This window comes from Mycteria americana, chromosome 3, assembly GCF_035582795.1.
Source record: "Mycteria americana isolate JAX WOST 10 ecotype Jacksonville Zoo and Gardens chromosome 3, USCA_MyAme_1.0, whole genome shotgun sequence".
Taxonomy (NCBI): Eukaryota; Metazoa; Chordata; class Aves; order Ciconiiformes; family Ciconiidae; genus Mycteria; species Mycteria americana.
Window position 1 is genome coordinate 116,489,303 of NC_134367.1, and position 20,168 is coordinate 116,509,470.

The 20,168-nt window shown below is 47.4% G+C and overlaps 1 protein-coding gene across 1 annotated transcript in view; it reads right to left on the minus strand.

The window, feature by feature from the left end:
- ARHGEF33 (Rho guanine nucleotide exchange factor 33) overlaps window positions 1-18,319 on the minus strand; it is a 33,020-nt gene extending 14,701 nt beyond the window's left edge. Inside the window, exons 1-5 of the mRNA XM_075496728.1 lie at window positions 18,262-18,319; window positions 11,750-11,904; window positions 8,298-8,347; window positions 2,044-2,208; window positions 310-431 (exon numbers count right to left, since the gene is read on the minus strand). Of these exons, the coding sequence (XP_075352843.1) occupies window positions 310-431; window positions 2,044-2,208; window positions 8,298-8,347; window positions 11,750-11,771 (359 nt within the window). The 5' untranslated portion in view covers window positions 11,772-11,904; window positions 18,262-18,319. The remainder of the gene's footprint in view (window positions 1-309; window positions 432-2,043; window positions 2,209-8,297; window positions 8,348-11,749; window positions 11,905-18,261) is intronic.
- Window positions 18,320-20,168: the final 1,849 nt, after the last annotated feature.

Here is a 20,168-nt window from a genome sequence, read left to right on the forward strand (position 1 = left end):
TGGTTTCCCTGAGAGCTGCTAGGGCTATTTTGCTGCTGGAATCCCAGTGAGGTGTTGGTGTTTTTCTGCTGTGTTTGCTCTGTGGGGTATGTGTCTAAAAGCCTGGGGTAAACTGAAGGCTAGAGCTTCCAGTAATAATCAGGGTTTTGCAGGGTACAGGTTTTGCAGGGTACCCCTGCAATCAGGACATTGCAGGGTACCTGCAATGTCCAGCCAGGAAAAGATTAAGAAATTAAGCTATAAGGAAATGAACAAAATGGACACCACTGCTAATTAGCACTTCCGGAGCCCAGGAGTTCGGGCCCTTACTTAGCTTTCACTTTCCGTGATTCCCGCCGCTTCTCTTGCTGCAGCTGCTCAATTTTCTGTTGCATTTCTTCTTGCTTGGCACTGATTTCTTCAATCATTGACTTTGCATCACTGAGCTCCTCCTGAGAAACAGGCAAAAGCACAGCATTCCCAGGGTGCCCATCAGCCTTACATAGCACAGCTTTGAATGCTGGCTGGTGTGCACTAGAGGTGCTTCAGGGTGCTGCGGAGAGTGGCTCTGTGATTAGACACTCTTCCTTTGCGAGTCCAGTGTGTGTAATACATGCCATGTACAGCATAGCAATCCTTAATTCAACTACAGACAACTCACCCAAGCTGGTATGATATCACATGGTTAAGGCACAGGTGGGAGATGGAGACATACGGCTTCATCCACCACCAGTTGAAAGCACTGGGAGGACTCCTGCCTGTAATGGCATTTGGAGGTGGGCCTGAGGAAGCACATTTCCCTCTGCAGTTCTCCAGCATGTGTATTCACATGTTGCACTTGGTTCAGATCCCAGTGTGATCACTCACACGTATAAGCTTTTGCCTTTTTAGCCTAGTTTCCTAAGGAAATGAGGCCCTCTGTAACCTCCCTGTCAGCACGTCCTCCCTCAGGCAGCTTCAGCCAAGCTTTACTCGGATGTAGAGTGCTCTGATGCATGAAGTTCCTACAGGTTTCATCAATGTCAGCAGCAGGATGGAGGAGAGAGACTCAAGAGTTTCTTGTAAATCGAAGGAGAGGGATTTTCCCCAAGCAAGGAGGTGGCTTCACTGTGAGCTCAGCATTTGGATAGTCAACATGGGCATGAGGCAGAGGGAGAGCAGCCTTTGCCCCTCCTGTTGCTTGCATAATTCCTTGTATCTGGATTTTAAAACCCCTTTTTTCCCCCTGACAATGTCCTAGATAACCCTGCCTCTGGTTGCTTTGAACCTCTGCCATGTGCCCTTACGCTTCTTGTTGTCTCCCTTGCTCATCTAGGACCACAGGGCTCCTTTTGCCCAGTGCCATCCGACTCTCCTGTCACAGGGTCAGTAATGGGCTTTTCCAGTAAGCCGCCCTCTTTAACTTCACAAGGTATTATTGACACAGCAAAACCCCATGGGGAAAATTTACCATAAAAACAATAAAACAGTTCCTCTGCCGGCCTCCTCACAGGCAGTCATCCAGTTTCTGCATGGAGATGCTGGCTGGTTTAAAGTGTACATCAAGACTTCTTGCTAGGCTCTCTCTCTAGTCCTTTGTTTTTGTCCTCTTGGGCCAGATCAAACCAGGCAGCACTTCCTCCCAGCCGTGTGGGAATGCAACTTCAAAAGACTTTAGGGTTTTGTGTTAATTCCCTGCTCCCCAGCAGCTTTGGTTCCTGCAGGAAATACAGGAGACCTGACCCAGGGAGAGGTATGGCACAGTGGCCCAGCGGCAGCCTGTGAACAGACAATATGCCCGTTGCATGTGCAGCCCAGAGCAAGGGTTGCTTGTGCCCAGGATAGCTCGCAGCACTGCCTCATGGCCCATTGAGAAGGCTAAACAGGCCAGGGCATGGGTTACATTTGGGTTGGAGTAGTCAGGGGAGACACAAAGCCAAAGGAAGTGCACCAGATACATCTAAAACAATTGCCAACTCATTTTCTTTGCAAGCAGAAAGGATTGATGGAGGCAGGGGAATGCTGCCCCATGCCACCCGAGCTAATGTGGCAGGTATGCAGCCTCCCCGCAGGTCGCACTCCTACCTTGAAAGTGTTGAGGGAATTCTTCATCTCAGCCACTTTCTCTTCCATGGCACAGCGGCAGCTCTTGACCTTCTCCTCCAGGGCATACTCGCCATGCTGGATTCGTGACAGCTCCTGCATCGCTTCTGTGAAACCCGCCTTCAGCTCAGAGGCTAATGCCTGCAACTAGAGGAACCACAAACATGGTGGGTTCAGTCCCTCCTCCCAGATGCAGGTGGCTGTGTCCCCAGGGGTCACCCGTGGTTCAGAGTGGCATGAAGGCTGGGTGTAACCCATCCTGTAAGCTCCTGTCCTCTTTCTCCTCCTCCTGTCATGGCTGGGAGACATGGAGGGAGGTTTGGCCTCTGCTGCAGCCTCAGTACAGGGTAGGAGGTGTTTGTCTTGGGCAGTCAATGTGCCCCTTTTTAGACTTTTAGAGTTTTTCCAGGCTCCCTGGCAGTTTGCAGCCTGTCAGTCTGTAAAAGGAGAGGACAGCCTGAAACATGCCAAGAAGGCTTGCAATAACAGCAGCCAGATTATCAATCCCCAAAGCATCTGAGCAACCAAGAACACATCTGTTTTTGAGCAAGTCCTCCTCCCCCACATGCTTGTGGGGCTGGTGCTCTCCCCAGACAGGTCTAACACCTCCTTACTCTCCAAGGGCTGTTGGAGAAGCTCTGTCCTTGGTCAGCGGGCCCTTTCCAGGGAAGGAGGGAGCTCTTTAACTCATGATGGGGAGGGAGCGGGAGGTTTTTCCCTGGCATACAGCGACACTGTGCCCACTCTCCCTGATTTCTGTCCCTAGAGGTCCTGGAAGAGCTGCTGGAAGAGCTCACAACCTAAGCTGGAAGCAGCCGGTTGATAGCCGGGCGAAGCAGGAGACAGACCAGCGCGAGCCAGGCTGGCATAGCAAGCAGACAAGGCAGGTGTGGAGGTGGGCAGTGAGGGGAGGTAGGCAGCTTGCAGAAGGCTAAGCGGGGACACCCTCTTCGGGGGCAGCTCAGGCTGGCGACCCTGAACTCTGCCCCCACTGCAGTGAGCAAGGCGCTCGTTCTGCCTGCACAAAGCCCATGGCGAGGTCGCGGCCCAAGGCGCTTCAGTACCAGTGGTTTTTACCTTTACAACAGAAATTCGGCCTAACATCTGGTTATAAACTGAGTCCAAAACTGGAGCACTGATGGTAAGAGGACAGCCACCCCGGGGAACTCAGGCGCTTGAGTCCTGTAAATGGAGCAGAGATGGCTTCCGATACCTCGGGGCAATGGCATGCACCATCCTCCTCTGATCAAGACTGGTAGCATCTTTACAGAGGACATCTGCCTGACATCCCCACTCCTACCCCAGTGCTTACCCCACAGTCCCCAGTCTGATCTGGCTGGACACATGTTCCCGGAGCTGCCTGGGTAGGAGGAGCAGGACTGACAGGAGCTGGGACAGGGCAGAGGGGGAGCAGGAGGCTGAGGACATCTTCCCTCCTCAGGCAGTCAACCCTGACTCCCCAAGCCAGCTGGAGCTCCAGACCCCTTGGTTCAACCCCTTCACCCACCCTTCCTGGCCACAGTGGACATCTTCCTGTGACACAGGAGTGTCACAGGAATTGTAACCCTGTGACCTGTGAGTGTAGCCTGAAGGGTTAGAGGGGCTGCTTGGGGCCATGGCTGCTTAGGGAGGTGATGACCATACTGCTTCTGATATCTCAGCCTAGGGGGGTGAGCCAGATGGTCTTAGCATCATCAGACATCCTAACATACATGCCTGGAGAAGTGGGGGGATATAAAGTACTGCAACTGTGCAAAATGTTAATACTCCCATCCCTGCTCCCAGGTGCTTGCCACACTTCCACACTGAGCTGACATTGCCAAAGCAGAGTCTCCCTGCTAGCCTGTGTCAGGGCTAGGCATTGCACACTTTCCTCCAAGTGAAAAGGGGTGATTCGTCAGATCTGTCCCTTCCAACTGAAATACGCTATTCTCTTCTATCCTGTGCTATCCTATGCTATCCATTTTAGAGATCTGCTTCAGGATGGAGATGTCACAGCCTCAAGTCTTGCTAGCCGTGGAGCAGTCCAGAAGCTGGCCCTGGAGATAACAGTGTCTGGGGAGAATAAGACCAAAATGAAATGTCTCTGCCCACAAGCCTGGCCATATCCTCCTCAGATGCTTCCAGAAAGGGGGTAAACTAGACAGATCCTTTGTGAAGGGTACAGGGATGGGAGTCATTGCTGATCTAGAGGTTTCAGTCAAAAACTGCTAAGCATCAGCAAGTCAGCAAAAAGGGACCACTGCAGAGACTTTGGTGTCCATGTGCACCGAAACGCTCTGTGAAAGCAGAGTTCAGGCAGCCAAAAGAAAGATGTGGTCTAGAGGCTGGACTAAAATATCCTCTGCATCTAAGAGCAGACAGTCACTTGTTATTTTGGGGTTCACTATTGGCTAGTCTCTGCTTTTGCAGTCATAGTGCTAGCTTGGTTTCTTTGTGTATCCTTCCCAGTGCTCCAGACCCCAGCCTAGGTCTGTCCTGCCCCGTACATCCTTCCTCAGCCCCATGCAGCTTGCAGTGGCTATTTCAGACACTGAAATGCATCTTACACTTGCATTTCCCTTTGTTGCTGCTTGATGGGTGAAAGCAGCCAGCAACACCAATCAGCCACATCTGCCAGGGCTTGTATGGCTGGGCATGAAGTGCTGAAACCCTGAGAACTCCCTCTTCTGCTGCTCAGACCATAGAAAGAAAACACAAACAGCCTTGGGGCATTGGGTGCATGTTTGATCCACAATTGAGTGGAGTGGTACAGGAAAAACACATTATCTTTGAACTCCTGCCAAGCACAGTGTAGTGCTTGAGCTGTGGATTTGAGTTTGAGCTCATTTCTAACAACAAGCTGTAGAAAACCATCCTTTAAATCCCATGGGCTGTTACAGCAAATGGAAGCCGTTGAAGCATCAGCTCATGCTTATGTCTTGCCCAAGTGATTATGCCTACAGGACCAGAGAGACATTTTACAGGTTTGTGAACCCCTGGAAAGTCAAGACAACTCAGTGTTTCTAAAGTTTCTAAAGTGCAACACATACCAAAAAAGACAGATTTTTATACTACCATGGAAACTTGGCAACAGTTTAACTGTAATGTGTTGCCCTGGCTCACCTATTCATGGGAATAAATACACACCTTAACACTTAAGTTGTTCAAGTTAATGAACGCACCTTAACAACTTAAGTTGAACTACCTAATGCCTCAACGATAAATGAATCTGCATGGTCACAGGGAGTCCTTAGAACCTGCGCAAGAACTGTTCAGAAAAAGTATTTAGGCATCTAAATAATTTAGTACAGGATACACGTTTCAGCCCCCACCTGCCTTTGGAGTGTGGCCCTCAAATCTGACAAAGCAATGCAGTGAGGGATCCAGCGCCATGCATCTGTAGCAGATTATGTCTTTCTTGGGGGCTATGACTCCCATTTTACCTGCTGCCCTGAGGTTTTTCAGCTCTATGTGGAAAAACCATGTAAGTAAAATCTCTAGCAAGACCAAGTAACTGTGCTGTGCTCTGTGGGTAGCTGCCCCTGGGGAAATGAAGGATTCTCCTCCCCTCTTTGCATGACTCTGATTAATAGAACACTGAGAAGCAGTCACTTGTGACTCTCACTTGTTCTCCAGCCCAGCAAGAATATGAACTCTCTGGTGAAGTTCACCTGGAGAGGGGAGCAAGCGTTTCGCAACGGAGGGGGGAACCATGATCACATGGAGGAAGTAATGGTGGCTAGAGGGGATGAGAAGGGTGAGATCGGAAGACATACAAGGAGCATTTCTCAGCCTGGTTTTGACTTTACTTTGCAAGAGTGGAGCTTTTTATATGTATTTTTATATATATATATATTTAATGGCTGTGAAATCTCCTTTGCTGAGCCTCTACTCTTGTCTCACCTGCTTTACTGTTCCCAAAGGGTAGACAGGACTGATGCTGCTTCCAGGACCAGAGGCAGCAAAACTGCAGAGCCTCCCCATCCTCCCTCAGTGGATGCCAGCAATTTGAGCCATTTGCAAAAGATAGCGACAGTCCCTGCAGCCTAAAGCTTTGTTCAGACTTTGAGGCAGTCCAAGGAAGATGGTCGTGGCCAGGAGACAGGGATGGCTTATGGAAGGAAGGGCTGGGATGGAAAGCAGAGGGCAGAGCCTTGGTGAGCTGGGTTTACTGCCCTGGCTGCCACTGAGAAGGTGAGAGGGAACCCTTGCTTCCATGAGTATCTGTGTCCCCACATATCTCCCCCAGCGCTAGCCACGCTGTCCAGGGCTCTGTGTCTCTAAAGGGATAGCTGTTTGCATCGGCCACCCTTGGCAGCTGCCTAGGGTCCTTTACACTAGAACAGGGCCTGCTCTCAGGGACCTTGATTGAAGCATGTCAAAACCAGTAGAAAACAGGCTCATGATGAAGAAGTACTACACAGGAATAATTCTGCTGTTATAAATATATCCTAAAAAAGAGCAAAACCTTCTGTGGCCATGAAGAAGTACTGTCTGTGTTACTTCCCCCAGCTTATCTACTGTCCATCACTTTGCACATCTTCTTATGTGACTGATCTGAAGAAGTAAGTAAACATTGTGTCACCCAAAAGAGGGCTGCCTGAGGGGGCTGCCTGAGGACACTGCCTGGAACGAATCTGGCACAAAGTCCAACACTTGCCACAAAGCCTGGATTTGATTTTTCTGAGCTGCATGATGTATGCTTTTACCAGGGAACAACTAATTTCTAGCACAGCTACTAACTCCTACGTTTAAGGGCAGCACTTCTACAGCCAAGCATTAGGAAGGTTTGCAATGCCTCATAGTGGGAAAGCAGCAGAGCTGTGGTGATTTACAGTGTTAGAGAACCTGGCCCTAGGAGTATATCCAGTATTTATATTCCTAGGCAAGGATGGTAGGAATAAAGGCAGAGCAGCAAGGTAAGGACAGAAGAGGAGGATGGAGATATCTAAAGGAGGCTGCAAGCACTTATCAGCTCATTTCACATCTGTGCAGTCTTTTTTGCTAACTGTAGTGTCCATAGGGCTCTCACTGAAGCAGAAGGGGACAGCCAGCTGGTAACTTTCATTTAAAGGATGCGTTAGGGTATCCACATCTCAGCTGGGTTTTCCTGGAAAGCAACACGTATATGTGGTGTTCCCAGCACGCTGTCCCAACAGTGTGCTAGCTTTCCATGCATGTTGGATCCACTGTGCTGGGCCCTTCAGCAGCCCAGTCACGGCTCCTGCTTGGAGCTGTCTGGATGGGAAAAAAGGATGAGGCAAGAGAAGCACTGACTAGTCAATGGAAAGCAGTATCTTCTCCACTTGCCATGGTGCACTTAGAAGCAATTACGGGCATTGGTGTTGCTAATGGTGGCAAGGGAGGTCTCAAATAGTCAGCATTTCCAGTTCAGGGATCTGTTTCTCTTTCAGAGTACAGTTCCATATTGAACCAGACCAAGGTTTAAAGTGCTCAAAACTCTGTTGCATTTCCTGCAGACTGGAAATACGTAGGAAACATCACTGTGGGAACACCAAAACTGCATCTTACAGGAAGGATGATGCTTCCTGGGCTGCAGTATAGACAATCTTGTTGCATCCGTGGTGGCTAATTGCAGCAAGAACGTCAACTTGAAGAGCAGCTGCAGAACTCTGGAAGTCCTAATCACCTTGAGCCAACACGGGCTCAAAGATAGGGTTTCCAAGCTCCTGGCTGGGGAGCCAGAGACATGCAGCAAGACTCAATGCTCTGGCCGGCCCAGCTGCTCTGGATTATCAGGCAAGAAGAGCACACCATGGTCCAAGGAGTTGTGAGGCTGCCAGGGTAACCCAGAGCCCACCAGGAGACTTGATCCCCTGCTGGGGAGGACACCCCTGCCCCATGTCAGTGAACACATCCTTGCTCCTGGGACAGTTCATTGGGTTTGGTGAAAGCTCATCAGAATTCAGCCATGAAATCTCCCTCTGGCCCAGTGAATTGACATTCTTTAGTTGGTGCTAATGATGCCAGCTAGTTAATTAGCTGAGCTCACAAATCTCCTGTCTAAACACAACTGGTTGTGAGCAGAGAAATTTTATTAAAATGTCTTTTAAGATGAGGCCCAAGATGTGATATGTATGACATTTATTCATGCAGTGTGCACATTTAGGTGCCATGTTCCTTGTAAGTGCCTACATTTTTCCTTCCACTTAATGTAGCTTTTTAACTACTGTTTATCTATTAGTAATTCTTTAAACTCTTGGAGTTATTTAGGGCATTTTGCTCATCTTTACCTGGGAAATCTGTGTTGCAGGGGTACTCACAGGCACACTTTCAGTCTCTCCTGTGGGAATAAAGAACTTCAGTCAATTAAAATGACTTATTATAGTTGCTATAAATAACTGGAACAGAGGGTTTGAAGTCCCTCTTGAGGTACAAATCAGTTTTAAAGGACTCAAGTCTCACTTTAGGAAGTGTGAACACCATATCATTCGTAAAATAAACTGCAATTATAAACTAGGAGTGGCTCACCTAAATCAGATGTTAAATTCACCTCATTTGCTGTCCTGTGTCTGTCCAAAGCTGATCCATGTGAAGAGGTGAGAAACCTTGTATGTGCAATTAGGACTAAATTGCTCCCTGTGAAGTTCAGTTCTGTGTACCAGCCTTAAGTAACAGGTTTTTTTTACCTAAAGCATTACTGATCCATCTCTCTTCTGAAATTGTGAATTTTATCCTCTACTATATTTGTACATATTTCTGTTATCTCCACAAAAGGCTGATCTGATCTGTATATTTTAAGGCCTAAGTTATATTTTGTCACAATGTCAAAAATATCTGTCACAACAAGCAGTAATCATGTCTTTTGTAACACCAAAAAATACATCTTTTGATCAGTTTCATCATTCCTAGGGTTTTGTGGCATTGTGATCCCACCTGATCTTGTACAGTGGAGCTAGACATAACTTTTCTGAAACAAACTTAGCTCATGGAGGAGCTTATATCTATTTTGCAGAAGTGTTTTGGACACTGCAGAGACATTATCTCTAGGCATTAATAGGTTCTTGATTGAAAGCAAAAAGTCTGTCTTTAATATTTCCTCTTCTAACATTGTCTCTTTGTGCAGAAACCTTCAATTATCCAACAGAAATTATCGCTGGTTGTGCCACCATTGGACTTTGAGGGAATTGCAACAGCTATTGGTTCTCATGTTATTCCCTACGTCAGGCTCCCTGGCTGGCCTTCACTCCCAGAAAACACCATGCCACGCAGTTCCTCATCTGGATCGCCTCCCCTTGGCAATGTCACTTCATGAGGTGGGTTTTCTCTTGCCTCCAAGAATTTGCTTCACCCATCTCTGCTGTCAGTCACAGACATGACTGTTGACCCCATGCCCAATTCTAGGGGCAGCCAAGCTCCCTCTTTCCATGCTGGCTGCAGATGCTCAGTGCCTTACCCACCTGGGCCTTTAAGACCACAGAAATTCAGCCATGCAGAGGCTTGAAAAGGGTTCAGGGAGGACTCTATGCAGTCAGCATGAAGTTGAAAGCTGAAGCCTGGAAGTCAGAGCTTTACAAGGCACAACTACGTTCTGATTTCTTTACCCCTGAGGGGGAATATGGGTTACCGCCAAGGGCACCTATGAATTGGCCCTGTTCTGGTCTCTAGGATTTGTCCTGATTCAGATGAACGTGAGCAAATTCCCCAGCGACTCGCAGAAGTGAGAAGGAGAGGACGAGAGGCTGTGTGCCCCTCTCTGCCCATGTGTCACTTTCTCCCCGTGCTGGCTGATCTCGCAGCCATGGGGTTGGGTTGCAGGGTCAGACGCTGACCCTCTGAGGAATATCCTCCAAGGTTCCTCCTGGGGAAAACAAGCAGCAGCAGACTGATTGGGAGAAGTAACCATGACCCCAAACTGCCAGCTGTTTGGGGTCAAAACTCATCAGCCAGCCCACATCAAGTCCCAGATTTCATCTTTTAAAAGACAGGTTGTTTTCATTTTCAGCTTTGGCCCTTGCGGGTCTTTGTTTTGGATTTTCTCTGCAACCCCACAAACTAGAAACCAACTTTTGGCCTGACATGAATGATAAATTCTCATGATGCCTGGAGTTGAGGATTGAGAAGGCAGCCAGTGTGTACTGCGATCCTCCTCAATCAAGAAAACTGGTGTACATGTCTGTTCTGATGTAAATGTTACTGCTGGACTCTTAGTGTGGGATGGCAATGACTGACCCGAAAAGAGCAAGAGGACATGTTTTTTAATTAATAGCACAATACAAACCAGATGCTGGGAGGACAGGAAGATGCTGGTTTTGCGAAGTGGTGAACGTATTGAATGCTGAGCTTTGTGAAGGGCTAGAGGTGTCGAAGCACAGCACAGCAAGGAATAGCCATGGTCTCTCCTCACATTTTCTTTGGGTGTTCTTCAATCTGATATATAGCATAGAGGGCTCGACCCAAGTCCTGCAGAAGTCTGTAGGGATCTTTCTTTTGGGTTTGGATACGGATCAGTCTGTAATGTCCTTGGACACACTCAAAGCGAGGAAGTGCTCCTGAGCAAGACCAGAAGAGGGGAGAGGATCCCTGCTACTGTGATTTTACCTCCCACCTTTGCCATGAGCATGAGCAGAAGCACTCTGCATGTACCCAGTCAAAACCCAGATCATTTCTATAGTCAATGCTAAGAGCTGGAGCAGAGGAGGCTCCTCACAGTTGCACTGTGGGAAGCAAGGGGCTTTGTGGTTATCTCCCAATTTCTGCAGTGAACATCTGCAGCCCTTGGGGGCATACCAATTAATTGGAAAAAATCCCTGACTTAATTTCCTTTTCAGCCTGCTGTAGTGCAGGGGCCTAGGTACACAGACCTAATTTAGTCAAATTAGAATAATAATAACAGAGAAATTAACTCTTCTGTTACCTATGCCATGAATGAATGTTGGCACCACCAAGCATCTTTTAAGAGGGAAAGAGGTGGTCCAAGCTCTCTCCTGAGCTGACAGTTATGGGCACTCCTAAAGCTGCTCCCCCTGCTCCTCATAGTTTCAAGAGTTCCTCAGCATATGGACACAGTCACCTCTGAGGTGGCAAGGCAGAGCACAGTGCTGCAAGGGGTTTGGGTTGGAAAGCAAGTACCACCAGCCCCACATTCCTCTGCAAGAAGAACATCTAAAGCTGATAACCACTAAACCCTGGACCTGAAACCCCTGAGCTTTGCAGACTTTCTAGAAGTGCTGCTGACTCTAGCAGGACTGGTTGCATGCAAGCCGTGTGACCTGGATACACTTTGGTGCTTGCAAGATCAGGACTGGTGCAGAAGTCTGGGTTGTGGCACTGGCATGAACAAGAACCCCTTGCAACAAATCATGTGGGGGAGAGAAGCAGATCCTCATCACAGTGCCCTCATGTAAGATGCAGCTTTTGACAGTTAGAAGTCCCTGTACATCCCAAGGCAGAGGTGGGTCCGAGGCAAGAGACGGGAATGACTTCCCACGTTGGACATTACATATGCCACAGGATTATTTTCCAGAGGGGGGAGTGAGGTGTTTCTAAAATAAGAGATAAGAACTTCAAACCCCAGATACTTCTATGAAACTAAAAGAAGAGAACATTTGCCCACAGCTGCCATGGCTAAGAGTTGCTCTCAGGGGGGCTGGCTGGTGGCTGCCAAGAGACAGGTCATATGAGAGCAGGTTTTTTCCTTGCTGTCTTTCATACTGGCAAGAAGTGAAATAAGAGGATGCTTTACCTTCTTGTTTGTTTGAGTCCATGGCTGCTATAGGGTGTGCGTCCTCGCAGGGACTCCTGTCCTCACTCTGTAGGGTTCTGGCTGGTCACTGGGAACATCCCATGGCTTAGAGCTGCCCACATGTGAGCCCTGCGATGGGTCAGCTGGTCTGAACCCTGAATGCAGAAAGATGCAGAAAGGGTTTATTGAGCGGAGATGCTCAAAGTTCAGAAAACAGAGGGGGGAGAAGGGATTTAAGAGGGAATGAGGCATCCTAAAGGTTTGTTTGGGTTCACAGTGCCTCCACAAGCAGAATGGGCACTGGTACAAACAATTCCCTCCCAGCCCAAGGCCATTTGTGCTTATGTGGACAGGTGATTAAGAGGTACTATGTAATCCCACAAAGACTATTTGTTCAGCAGGATGCTTCTTGTATGAACAGAGAAGCAAAAAGATATATTTTGAATGGCACATGAACATCTTGCACGGGTGCTCTGCATCAAAGAACCAGCTTTTTGCTATGCAACTAATCACCCAAAATGTCCGCCAAACTTGTGTTTGGACCACAGAGATAGTGCCTTCACACTGCTGCTGCACAATCCTGGCGGCACTTTTGGAGGCACTTGTACTGCCATGCCTGCTTTCTCTGTCAGTTGTCTCCCTGACTTTTGGAGGCACAGGAGTGCTGCAAGGCACCTCGATGTGTAGAGCTGCAGCCTCTCTGGAAACCAGGGCCAACAGAGCATAATGCTGTGCCCAGGTCACTCCCTTGGTAAAGCATCTCATCAGTCCAGTAATAGGGTTAGGACCTTGGGAACAGTCTTAAGATAATGCCTGATTAATGACACAGGCAGAGCCCCAGAAATAAGGATTGCACCAGCTCACACTTCTCTTTTCAGCATGGGCACTGCCCCACATCCACGCTTCCTCTCCTCAGGGTTTAATTCAAGTCTGCTTTTGTCCAGCCTAACTAGGAAAATAGATGTGATTTAGGAGTCTAGAATAACCTCCCACCTCCATTCCTGTTTGGCATAGATATGTCCAAGGCTGATGTGAGTTATCGTTAGCTTTGCTAATGGGATTGGAGGGGCCAATGTAATTACGGCACAGAGCTCTGCTGACACAGCTCTGCCAGGAGGGCTGCAGTGGTTCGGAGAAGCCTGGGGTGATGTTTTCAGGGAAGCAGGCACAGAGAAAGGCACTTAGCATTAAATAGATGGGAGAGATGCAAAAGATGCAAGAGCCCTGGACAGCTTTAGGAAATCGCTGCAGAAGCAGTTGCTTCTGGTGCAGTCAGCAGTGTAGCTTGGGGGCCACACGCTTCCGACCTGACAGCTTTCCAGTGTGGAACTCCCAAGGGAGGAGGGTGGTGGCACCATCGGGGCCCCCGACACGGGGGCGATGCTGAGCATCTGTGAGCTGTGGCGAGGGATGCCTCTTGTGGTCAGGCTGGGAGTGGCACAGCCATCAGCATACCCAGCCGGCCTCTTGCTGAGTGCATGGTGTGGACTGAAAGGCTTCCAGCACAGTGCTGGAGGGACTTGGGGTTTAGCGCTTCTTGAGTTGGAGGATTAATGAAAGGATAAACTTCTTATTTGTAAGAGAGCTGCTTATGAGATCTCCTCCTAAGAAGATCCACTGTCTTCTCAGGACAGAGGATCCTTTGGTGACACGTGGAAAACCTGAGCAAAGGTGGGGGACTTTGGATGTAGGCTTTGTACAAAGAGGCTGGGAAAGCTTCTAGGTGGACGCCTGGTTACAGTGAGATAAATGTAATAGTTTGTTAGATCTGTTTTCTATCAGCTGATAGTGTAAAAGTTATTTTTTTGTTCTGAAGACTCTTAAGCTCATGGCAGAGTTTAGATGGGCAGGAACCTCTGGAGTTAACTGACTCAAAGCAGGGCTAACTGCAAAACTAGATTGGATTGCTCAGGGCAATCTCTCTCACATCTAGTCAAGGTCTGACTATCTCCCAGGCTGGAGACTTCTCAACCTTTCTGGGCCTGTCCAAGGGCTGCACTGCTCCCATGGGGAAGAATTTTTTCCTTACAGCCAGTCAAGGTTTCCCTTGTTGCAGCTTGTGCCCATGGCAATTTATCCTTTCATCGTGTCTGTGATAAGAGCCTGACTGTTTGGTCTATAACTCCCATTAGGTAGTTGCAGATGGCTGCCCCCAGCCTTCCCTTCCCCAAGCTGAACAAGCCCAGCTCCCTCAGGCTCTCCTCCTATGCTGTGTGCTCCAGCCCTCTTTAGCAGAAAAAAAAAAGATTTCTTTTTCTAATAGGTATTCCAAAGACTGTCAAGAATGTTACTTGCTTCCGAAACACATAAATATGCAGTTGTTTTTATAGCTAAACCTCCCCTCTAGTAGTTTTGAGGAGACGGTACTTAAGTTTGGGTCTCTGAGTGAAACAGACTTTTAACTTCAACTTCAGTAGCAGCTTGTTTAGTAGCAAAGTTGTTAAACTTTGCTCCCAGTTTAGACTAGTCAATGCCACAGCAAATTCCTGAGGCTTTTGTTATTGGGTCGTTGAACTGGGACCAGCTTGTTTAACACTGAGAACTGCTTTCAAAATTCAGAATTGTTTTTGCAATGTTGGGGGAAAAGGAACAAATAGGACAGATATGAAAGATATGAAACAGATATGAAAGAAACATAAACCTCCTCTGTGATAAACATTTTCACTGAAAATGATGAAAACAGCATTTTGCTGGAAAGTCATTATATTTTTTCTTTTTAACAAAAACATGTATATATTTTTACCTGTTCTGCTTTTATATTATTAATGTTTTACCATGTCAGTTATAGCAATATAACATTATATAATTGTTAACTATTAATAATTAACAAACATCATTTAGTATGAAATTAGTTATATTAACATACTATTAAATACACTAACTGCATAGCCTGTCTTAAAGTTTTTATAATTTTACCATCCACTTGCTGAATTATTCTGAGGATCCCTAAATCTCCAGTGACAACGTGACATTCATACCTCTGGCCTTCGCAAGGCAGGGTGACCATACCCTGCCACTACCAAGAACATTTATTGTGGGAGCATGCAAAAAGGAGAATCTCTAACCCGTACTTGCTGCACAGCTTTAAATGGGGGAGTCAGGGGACTGTAATGCGTGTGGAAACGATGTATAAACAGGTTGCAATGGCAGGCATCCAAGGTGAGGAAAAGCCAGAATTAAAGCATAATTCAGTTCCACCAAGTGCTCTCTACTCCCACTCTTCCTGGGAGGACCAGCTCCTCCCACGCATCTGAGACCTCGAAATGCTTGTGTCTCTGTCTAGGTCCCACTTTGGCAGGTCCCCCTGCCCAGCACATCACCATGCCATCAGTCCCACAGATGGTGAGTCAGAGTGAAGGATGCAACACGAAGAGCGTCTGTGGCTACCCTCCACCAACACATGGAAACCTGCAGTTGTCATGAGGGGCGATGAACCTAAGAGGGGAAGCTCACAGGCAGGCATGTCTCCCTCTGCTATGCTACAGGTGATGACATGAAACGTCTTGGGTCCAGTACAAAGAAAGAAGTTTGGCTGATGTGGAGAAAAATAACCTACATGAGGTTTTAATGAGAGAGAAGTAATACTTGTAGAAGAAGGGCTCATATGAGGATGTGTCATTGCCCCGATACCTATCTTGTGTTCTCATGCGCTTTCAACTCAGGGCCACACAGGGCTGGAAGGGACCCCATTGGCATTGTATCTTATCTCTCGGGTTGTAAAAAAACTGTGCGTTCCTGGTATCAGAAGTAATTTTTTCCTTATAGAGGTAACTCAATACCTGTACAGCATGGAGATTTAACTGAGAAGCTTCCACATCACACTCATGCAGACAAGGACAATGTTTGAGCACAGTCTCTGTTCTCTGCAGAGCTCAGGAGTGAGGCTTTGAAACTGGGACACCAGGGATGCTGCCATCCCCTCCTGCTCCAGGCACCACCAGGAGCTCTGCTATATGACCGCACTGCAAAGTAGGTTGACCTTGGTAAAGTGGGTCCAGAAAATCTTCCCTATTTTACCAGAGTAACTGTCTTTCTTGTGTCCTCTAGCTGCAGCCTGCAATTTCTTGAGTCACCCCTCAGTTCTTTTTTACATTAAATAATTGCAATGCATTGGCTACTTTCCGGCATTTAGGGCTCACTGCTGGACTCCGTGAACATATAACATTGCCTGACTGTGCCTCATTCTTCTGAATTGCTGAATATATGGAGCAAAACTAGTCAGTCCTTCCTCATCACTAAAATAAACAAAATGTGCACCTCGCCATGGTTTGGAGCAAATGCTTGTCCTCTGCTCCCCCTGACTACCTGGTGGGGAATCTGTTAACACTGTCCTCACCAGGGACGAGGGTTTCAGTCAGCATGAGTTGGCTGAACAGTGTCTGGCTTGTTCCTAAAGGGTGCAAAAAGGGGTTGGAAAATAGGACTGATATTTGGCCCTAAGACCCTGGATGTGGGCTGCTTGGTCCAATCCTGCCTCTGCCGGCAGCGAACAAGTCATAAGCTCACAGCAGAGTCTAGGTGAGTAGGAACCCTTGTATGTCTCTAGTCCAACTTCCTGCTCAAATCAATGCTAACTCCAAACTAGATCAGGTTCCTCAGGGCTGTGTCCAGCTCAAATCTGGATATTTCCCACACTGGAGTCTTCACAGCCTCTCTGGGCCCTCCAGTACCCTGGGGAAGAGTATTTTTCCTTATGTCCAGTCAGGGTTTCCCTTTGCTGCAGATTGTGCCCATTGCCTTTCACTGTGCACCTCTGGGAAGGATCTGGACTCCACCTGCTTTACAGCCCCCTTGAGGCAATTAAAAGTTGCAAGAGGATCCCCCCCTTCACCTTTTTTTCTCAGTCCTGAGCAAGCCCCACACCCTTAACCCCTTCCCATATGCACATACATGAATGCACGTGCACATTAGGTGTGAGAGCAAGCCGACCATGAGGCTGCTTTCCTAAGCCACCGTCAGGCCTCCACCGACAGCAAATCCAAGGTTTGCCTGATATGCCAGCCCACCACAGGGTAGTTTCCTCATCAACAAGGAGATGTTGTTGTTCCTCTCCAAGCTTCCCACTGGACAGGCTCAACACCAAGTCACATGAAGCCATCAGCAGGCTGTCTTGGCCTGCAACCCAAGCCCATGGCCCCCCTTCTTTAGGGATGAGAAACAGCAAAGACATGCTTGTTTCTTCAGAGCTGACCATTAAAATTCATTTACCCTCCTGCAGCTCTCATCAAGCCAGAATGACATCTCCAGAGCAAAGCCCAGGTAATAGTTTCAGGGCAAAAGGAAGTATTTTCCCCTTTTGTCTCTATCTTCCCTCCAGCAGCCAAATATGCCAAGCCCAAGAACCAAAGCTGAATGCCACCTCTGCCCTTAGTGATTGCCATGATTCTGGCCACTGGTGTCCAGCAAAGAATACTGCCCTGGTGCCTTGCACAAGCAGCTGGCGCTGCAGCCCCCCCAGAGCAGAATGGGCTGCGTGTGAAAGTTAACAGAGCCTGAGGCGGCACCCACTTCCCATGAAATCCCTAAGGGAGAAGGTGTGGACAGACAGGGAGGTCCCAGCGGGCTGCCTTCTTTAGCTATGCCCCAGGCACGGAGTCGAAGACTGGAGCGAGGGACCACTGAGGCAGCACAGGGGTGGGATTCTCACACGAAGCTGTGCGTGGGGGAGGGAGGGGAGGCAGGTCCCGCAGCCTGCGCTGCATTTATGTGACCATGCTCATCCTTCCAGTGCTCCCCCACCTGGAATGGCACAACTTTGCAGAGGATAACTTGTTAAAAAGACCGTCAGAATACCCCGAGCATCAGCATGCAAACAGTAAAGCATTTACAACCTAGCCTTGATGGACAACAGTTACTATTTGTTTGGCTTTCTGTCCCAATCTGCTTCTGAAATCATGACATGGGTAACACAGCAGGGGATCCATATGCACTTTTGCTGCTGCACTTGTTAAACATCCACAATTTTCCTAAATAAATGCTTGGGATTTTCCTGGTGACTGTCTCAATCCTGCCGGCTGAGATTGCTGGCTGTTTTAAATATCCCACTTGGAGAATAACCCCCAGTCCTCTAAAGAGAGCAAAAAAATCAGTGATTTACTTTCGCGCTTTGTCTCCAGCTAACTCTAACGCAGTTGTCATTCAAATACTTCAATTCAGCCCAGCTAACTTTAATGCAGTTGTCATTCAAATACTTCAATTCAGCATGATACCTCAATTTAGCTCTTAGATGGTAAAAGAAAAAAAGGTCTTTTTAACCTGGTATTTGAGAGACCTTACTATAAATGCAGCCTCACACGATTCTCCAGCACACTAAGCTAGATCTCCATACACAGTCTTAGAAGAAATCAGTTGGAAATAACAATGGGCACTGAAGATGCAAAATACTTTAAATACTATTTTATGTGCTGCACATGCAATATTAAATAGCTATGGCTCTAGCTTTTTCCAATAATATGAAAAATGGTATTATTAATCCCACTCTTCATCCCATGCTGAGTACATTTTAAACTTACCCCAGGCTAGTTGAAGATCCTTCAGCACTGGTGATTGCCAGAGTTGGGAATTAGCACTGTGCAAAAAAGGAGAGAGAGAGAGGAGAGCAATGGTGGCTTGACGTTTCCGAGGATGGGACTGTCACACGCTAATCACTGATTTGAAATGCAAGCATAACAAATGCCTTCTAATTATGTAATCTTCAGGTCACATCCTTGCATCCCCATGAAAAAACCAGGACTGTGCGCTTGGAAGAAGATTATACCAACTTTTTTCCTTTTTAATTAGAATTGCACAGTGCTGCAAATGAGGGTGAGAAGCCTTGTGAAGTGATGGGCAGAGGGAGCCGTGTGGTGAGAGGCAGGTGCTGATGTGGTCTCTGCTACTTTGCTGAGCTTAGAGGCTCTTAAGTACCCCCCTGGGCTGCACCCAAGCGAGGCAGCCTGCAGCTGGGGACAGGGAGACAGGACCAGCTCCTCCCCGCTTTCTCAGACACCTCAGTCTCCTACCATGCATGGCCTCACTAGGGATGCCAGGGTCAAGAGGGCCCCTTCATTCAGGGGCCAAGAGCAAGGTTGTCAAATTATCCAGGGCAGGGGAGCAGCAACCACCAGCACTTGTGTATTTTCTGTTGCTTGTTAAATCATGAAAAATTTCCTTTGAGTAAACATAAATAAGGGCTTGGAGGGCGGTGGGAGAGTGGGAGGCAGCAGCCCTCCATGCCTGCTCCATTTCTTCACTAAGGTCCTGCAGGGCTTTTTGCTCCAAAGGGCATCAAGAAAGCACGGGGAGAATGCAGGTAACCCAAGGCCAGGGGTGTCAGGAAAAGGTTTGAGTTACTCCAAAGTGTAAGAGCAGGGAGACATAAAGGAGGAGGAACAGTAATGAAAGGCAAACTAATTTCTCCCTGAAAGACAAAGATCTGCTTCAAAGAGATGCTTCAGGCAGAAAACCTGAAATGTAAAACTGCGCAGCCTAAATCAGTATAATTGCTGTGCAGCACAGATAAATGTGGTGATGTGGAGTCCTAGCAAAGGAGCTGAAAGGACAGGCTCATAGATTAACAGAAGCTCTGTGGAAGATGCTGTTACCTCTGAAGTCAAGGACTAGGGACAGAAGACACTGTATTTCTTTTTTGGAGCTGGCTATTTCAGGAGCAAAATACAACAAAATTGAACAAAATAAAATTATAATTCTGAAGGAGTTTGCTGGAAAGTGCATTTTTGGTGGGTCAAAGATAGCTGTGAATTCAACAAACAGCTCAAGCTAGGAAAGATTTTTTTTTAATAAATAAAAAGAAAAACATTTAGCTTCACGAATCTATGAACAAAACATTTCAAATAGAGATTTCGTACAGGCAGCTTTAAGAAAAAGGGCTGAAAGGCATTATATTGCCAAATGCCAGCTGCTTTGTTTCAGATGGCCCAGTATGTTTCAGTCTGCTGATAACGTGCTGGTTTTTCATTTTGCTAAGAAACCACAGGGCCCAAGATTTTTCTGAACCCTAGCAAAATGAGCTGAGTATTTGAAGGCACATATGAAGGAACAGCATTTGTACATTATGTCTGCAAATGGAGGCAAGGACAGGTATTTACTAAAACTCCATTAAATATCTGGCAAGCAAAGACTCAACACACATTTTTTCCTGACAGCACTGGTATGTTGTGGTTTGTTTTTTTTAAACTAGAAAGCAGTTTTTCTGCTTTGTAAAGCAAAGTATTTAGATTCATAGTGCAGAGACCTTTGATGACCAAATGCAAACAAAAATAGAAATAGATTTTTTCATTGCATTAGACTTTCTGATGGGACAGTGGCAACGATCAGTCTCCCCTGTGCACTCTCCTGTCTACTTCCTTTTCCAGAGAAAAGCATCTTTGGTGCATGGCAGAGGTCTGTCCTTGAGCAGTCTGGTACCAGAGACTGGGGT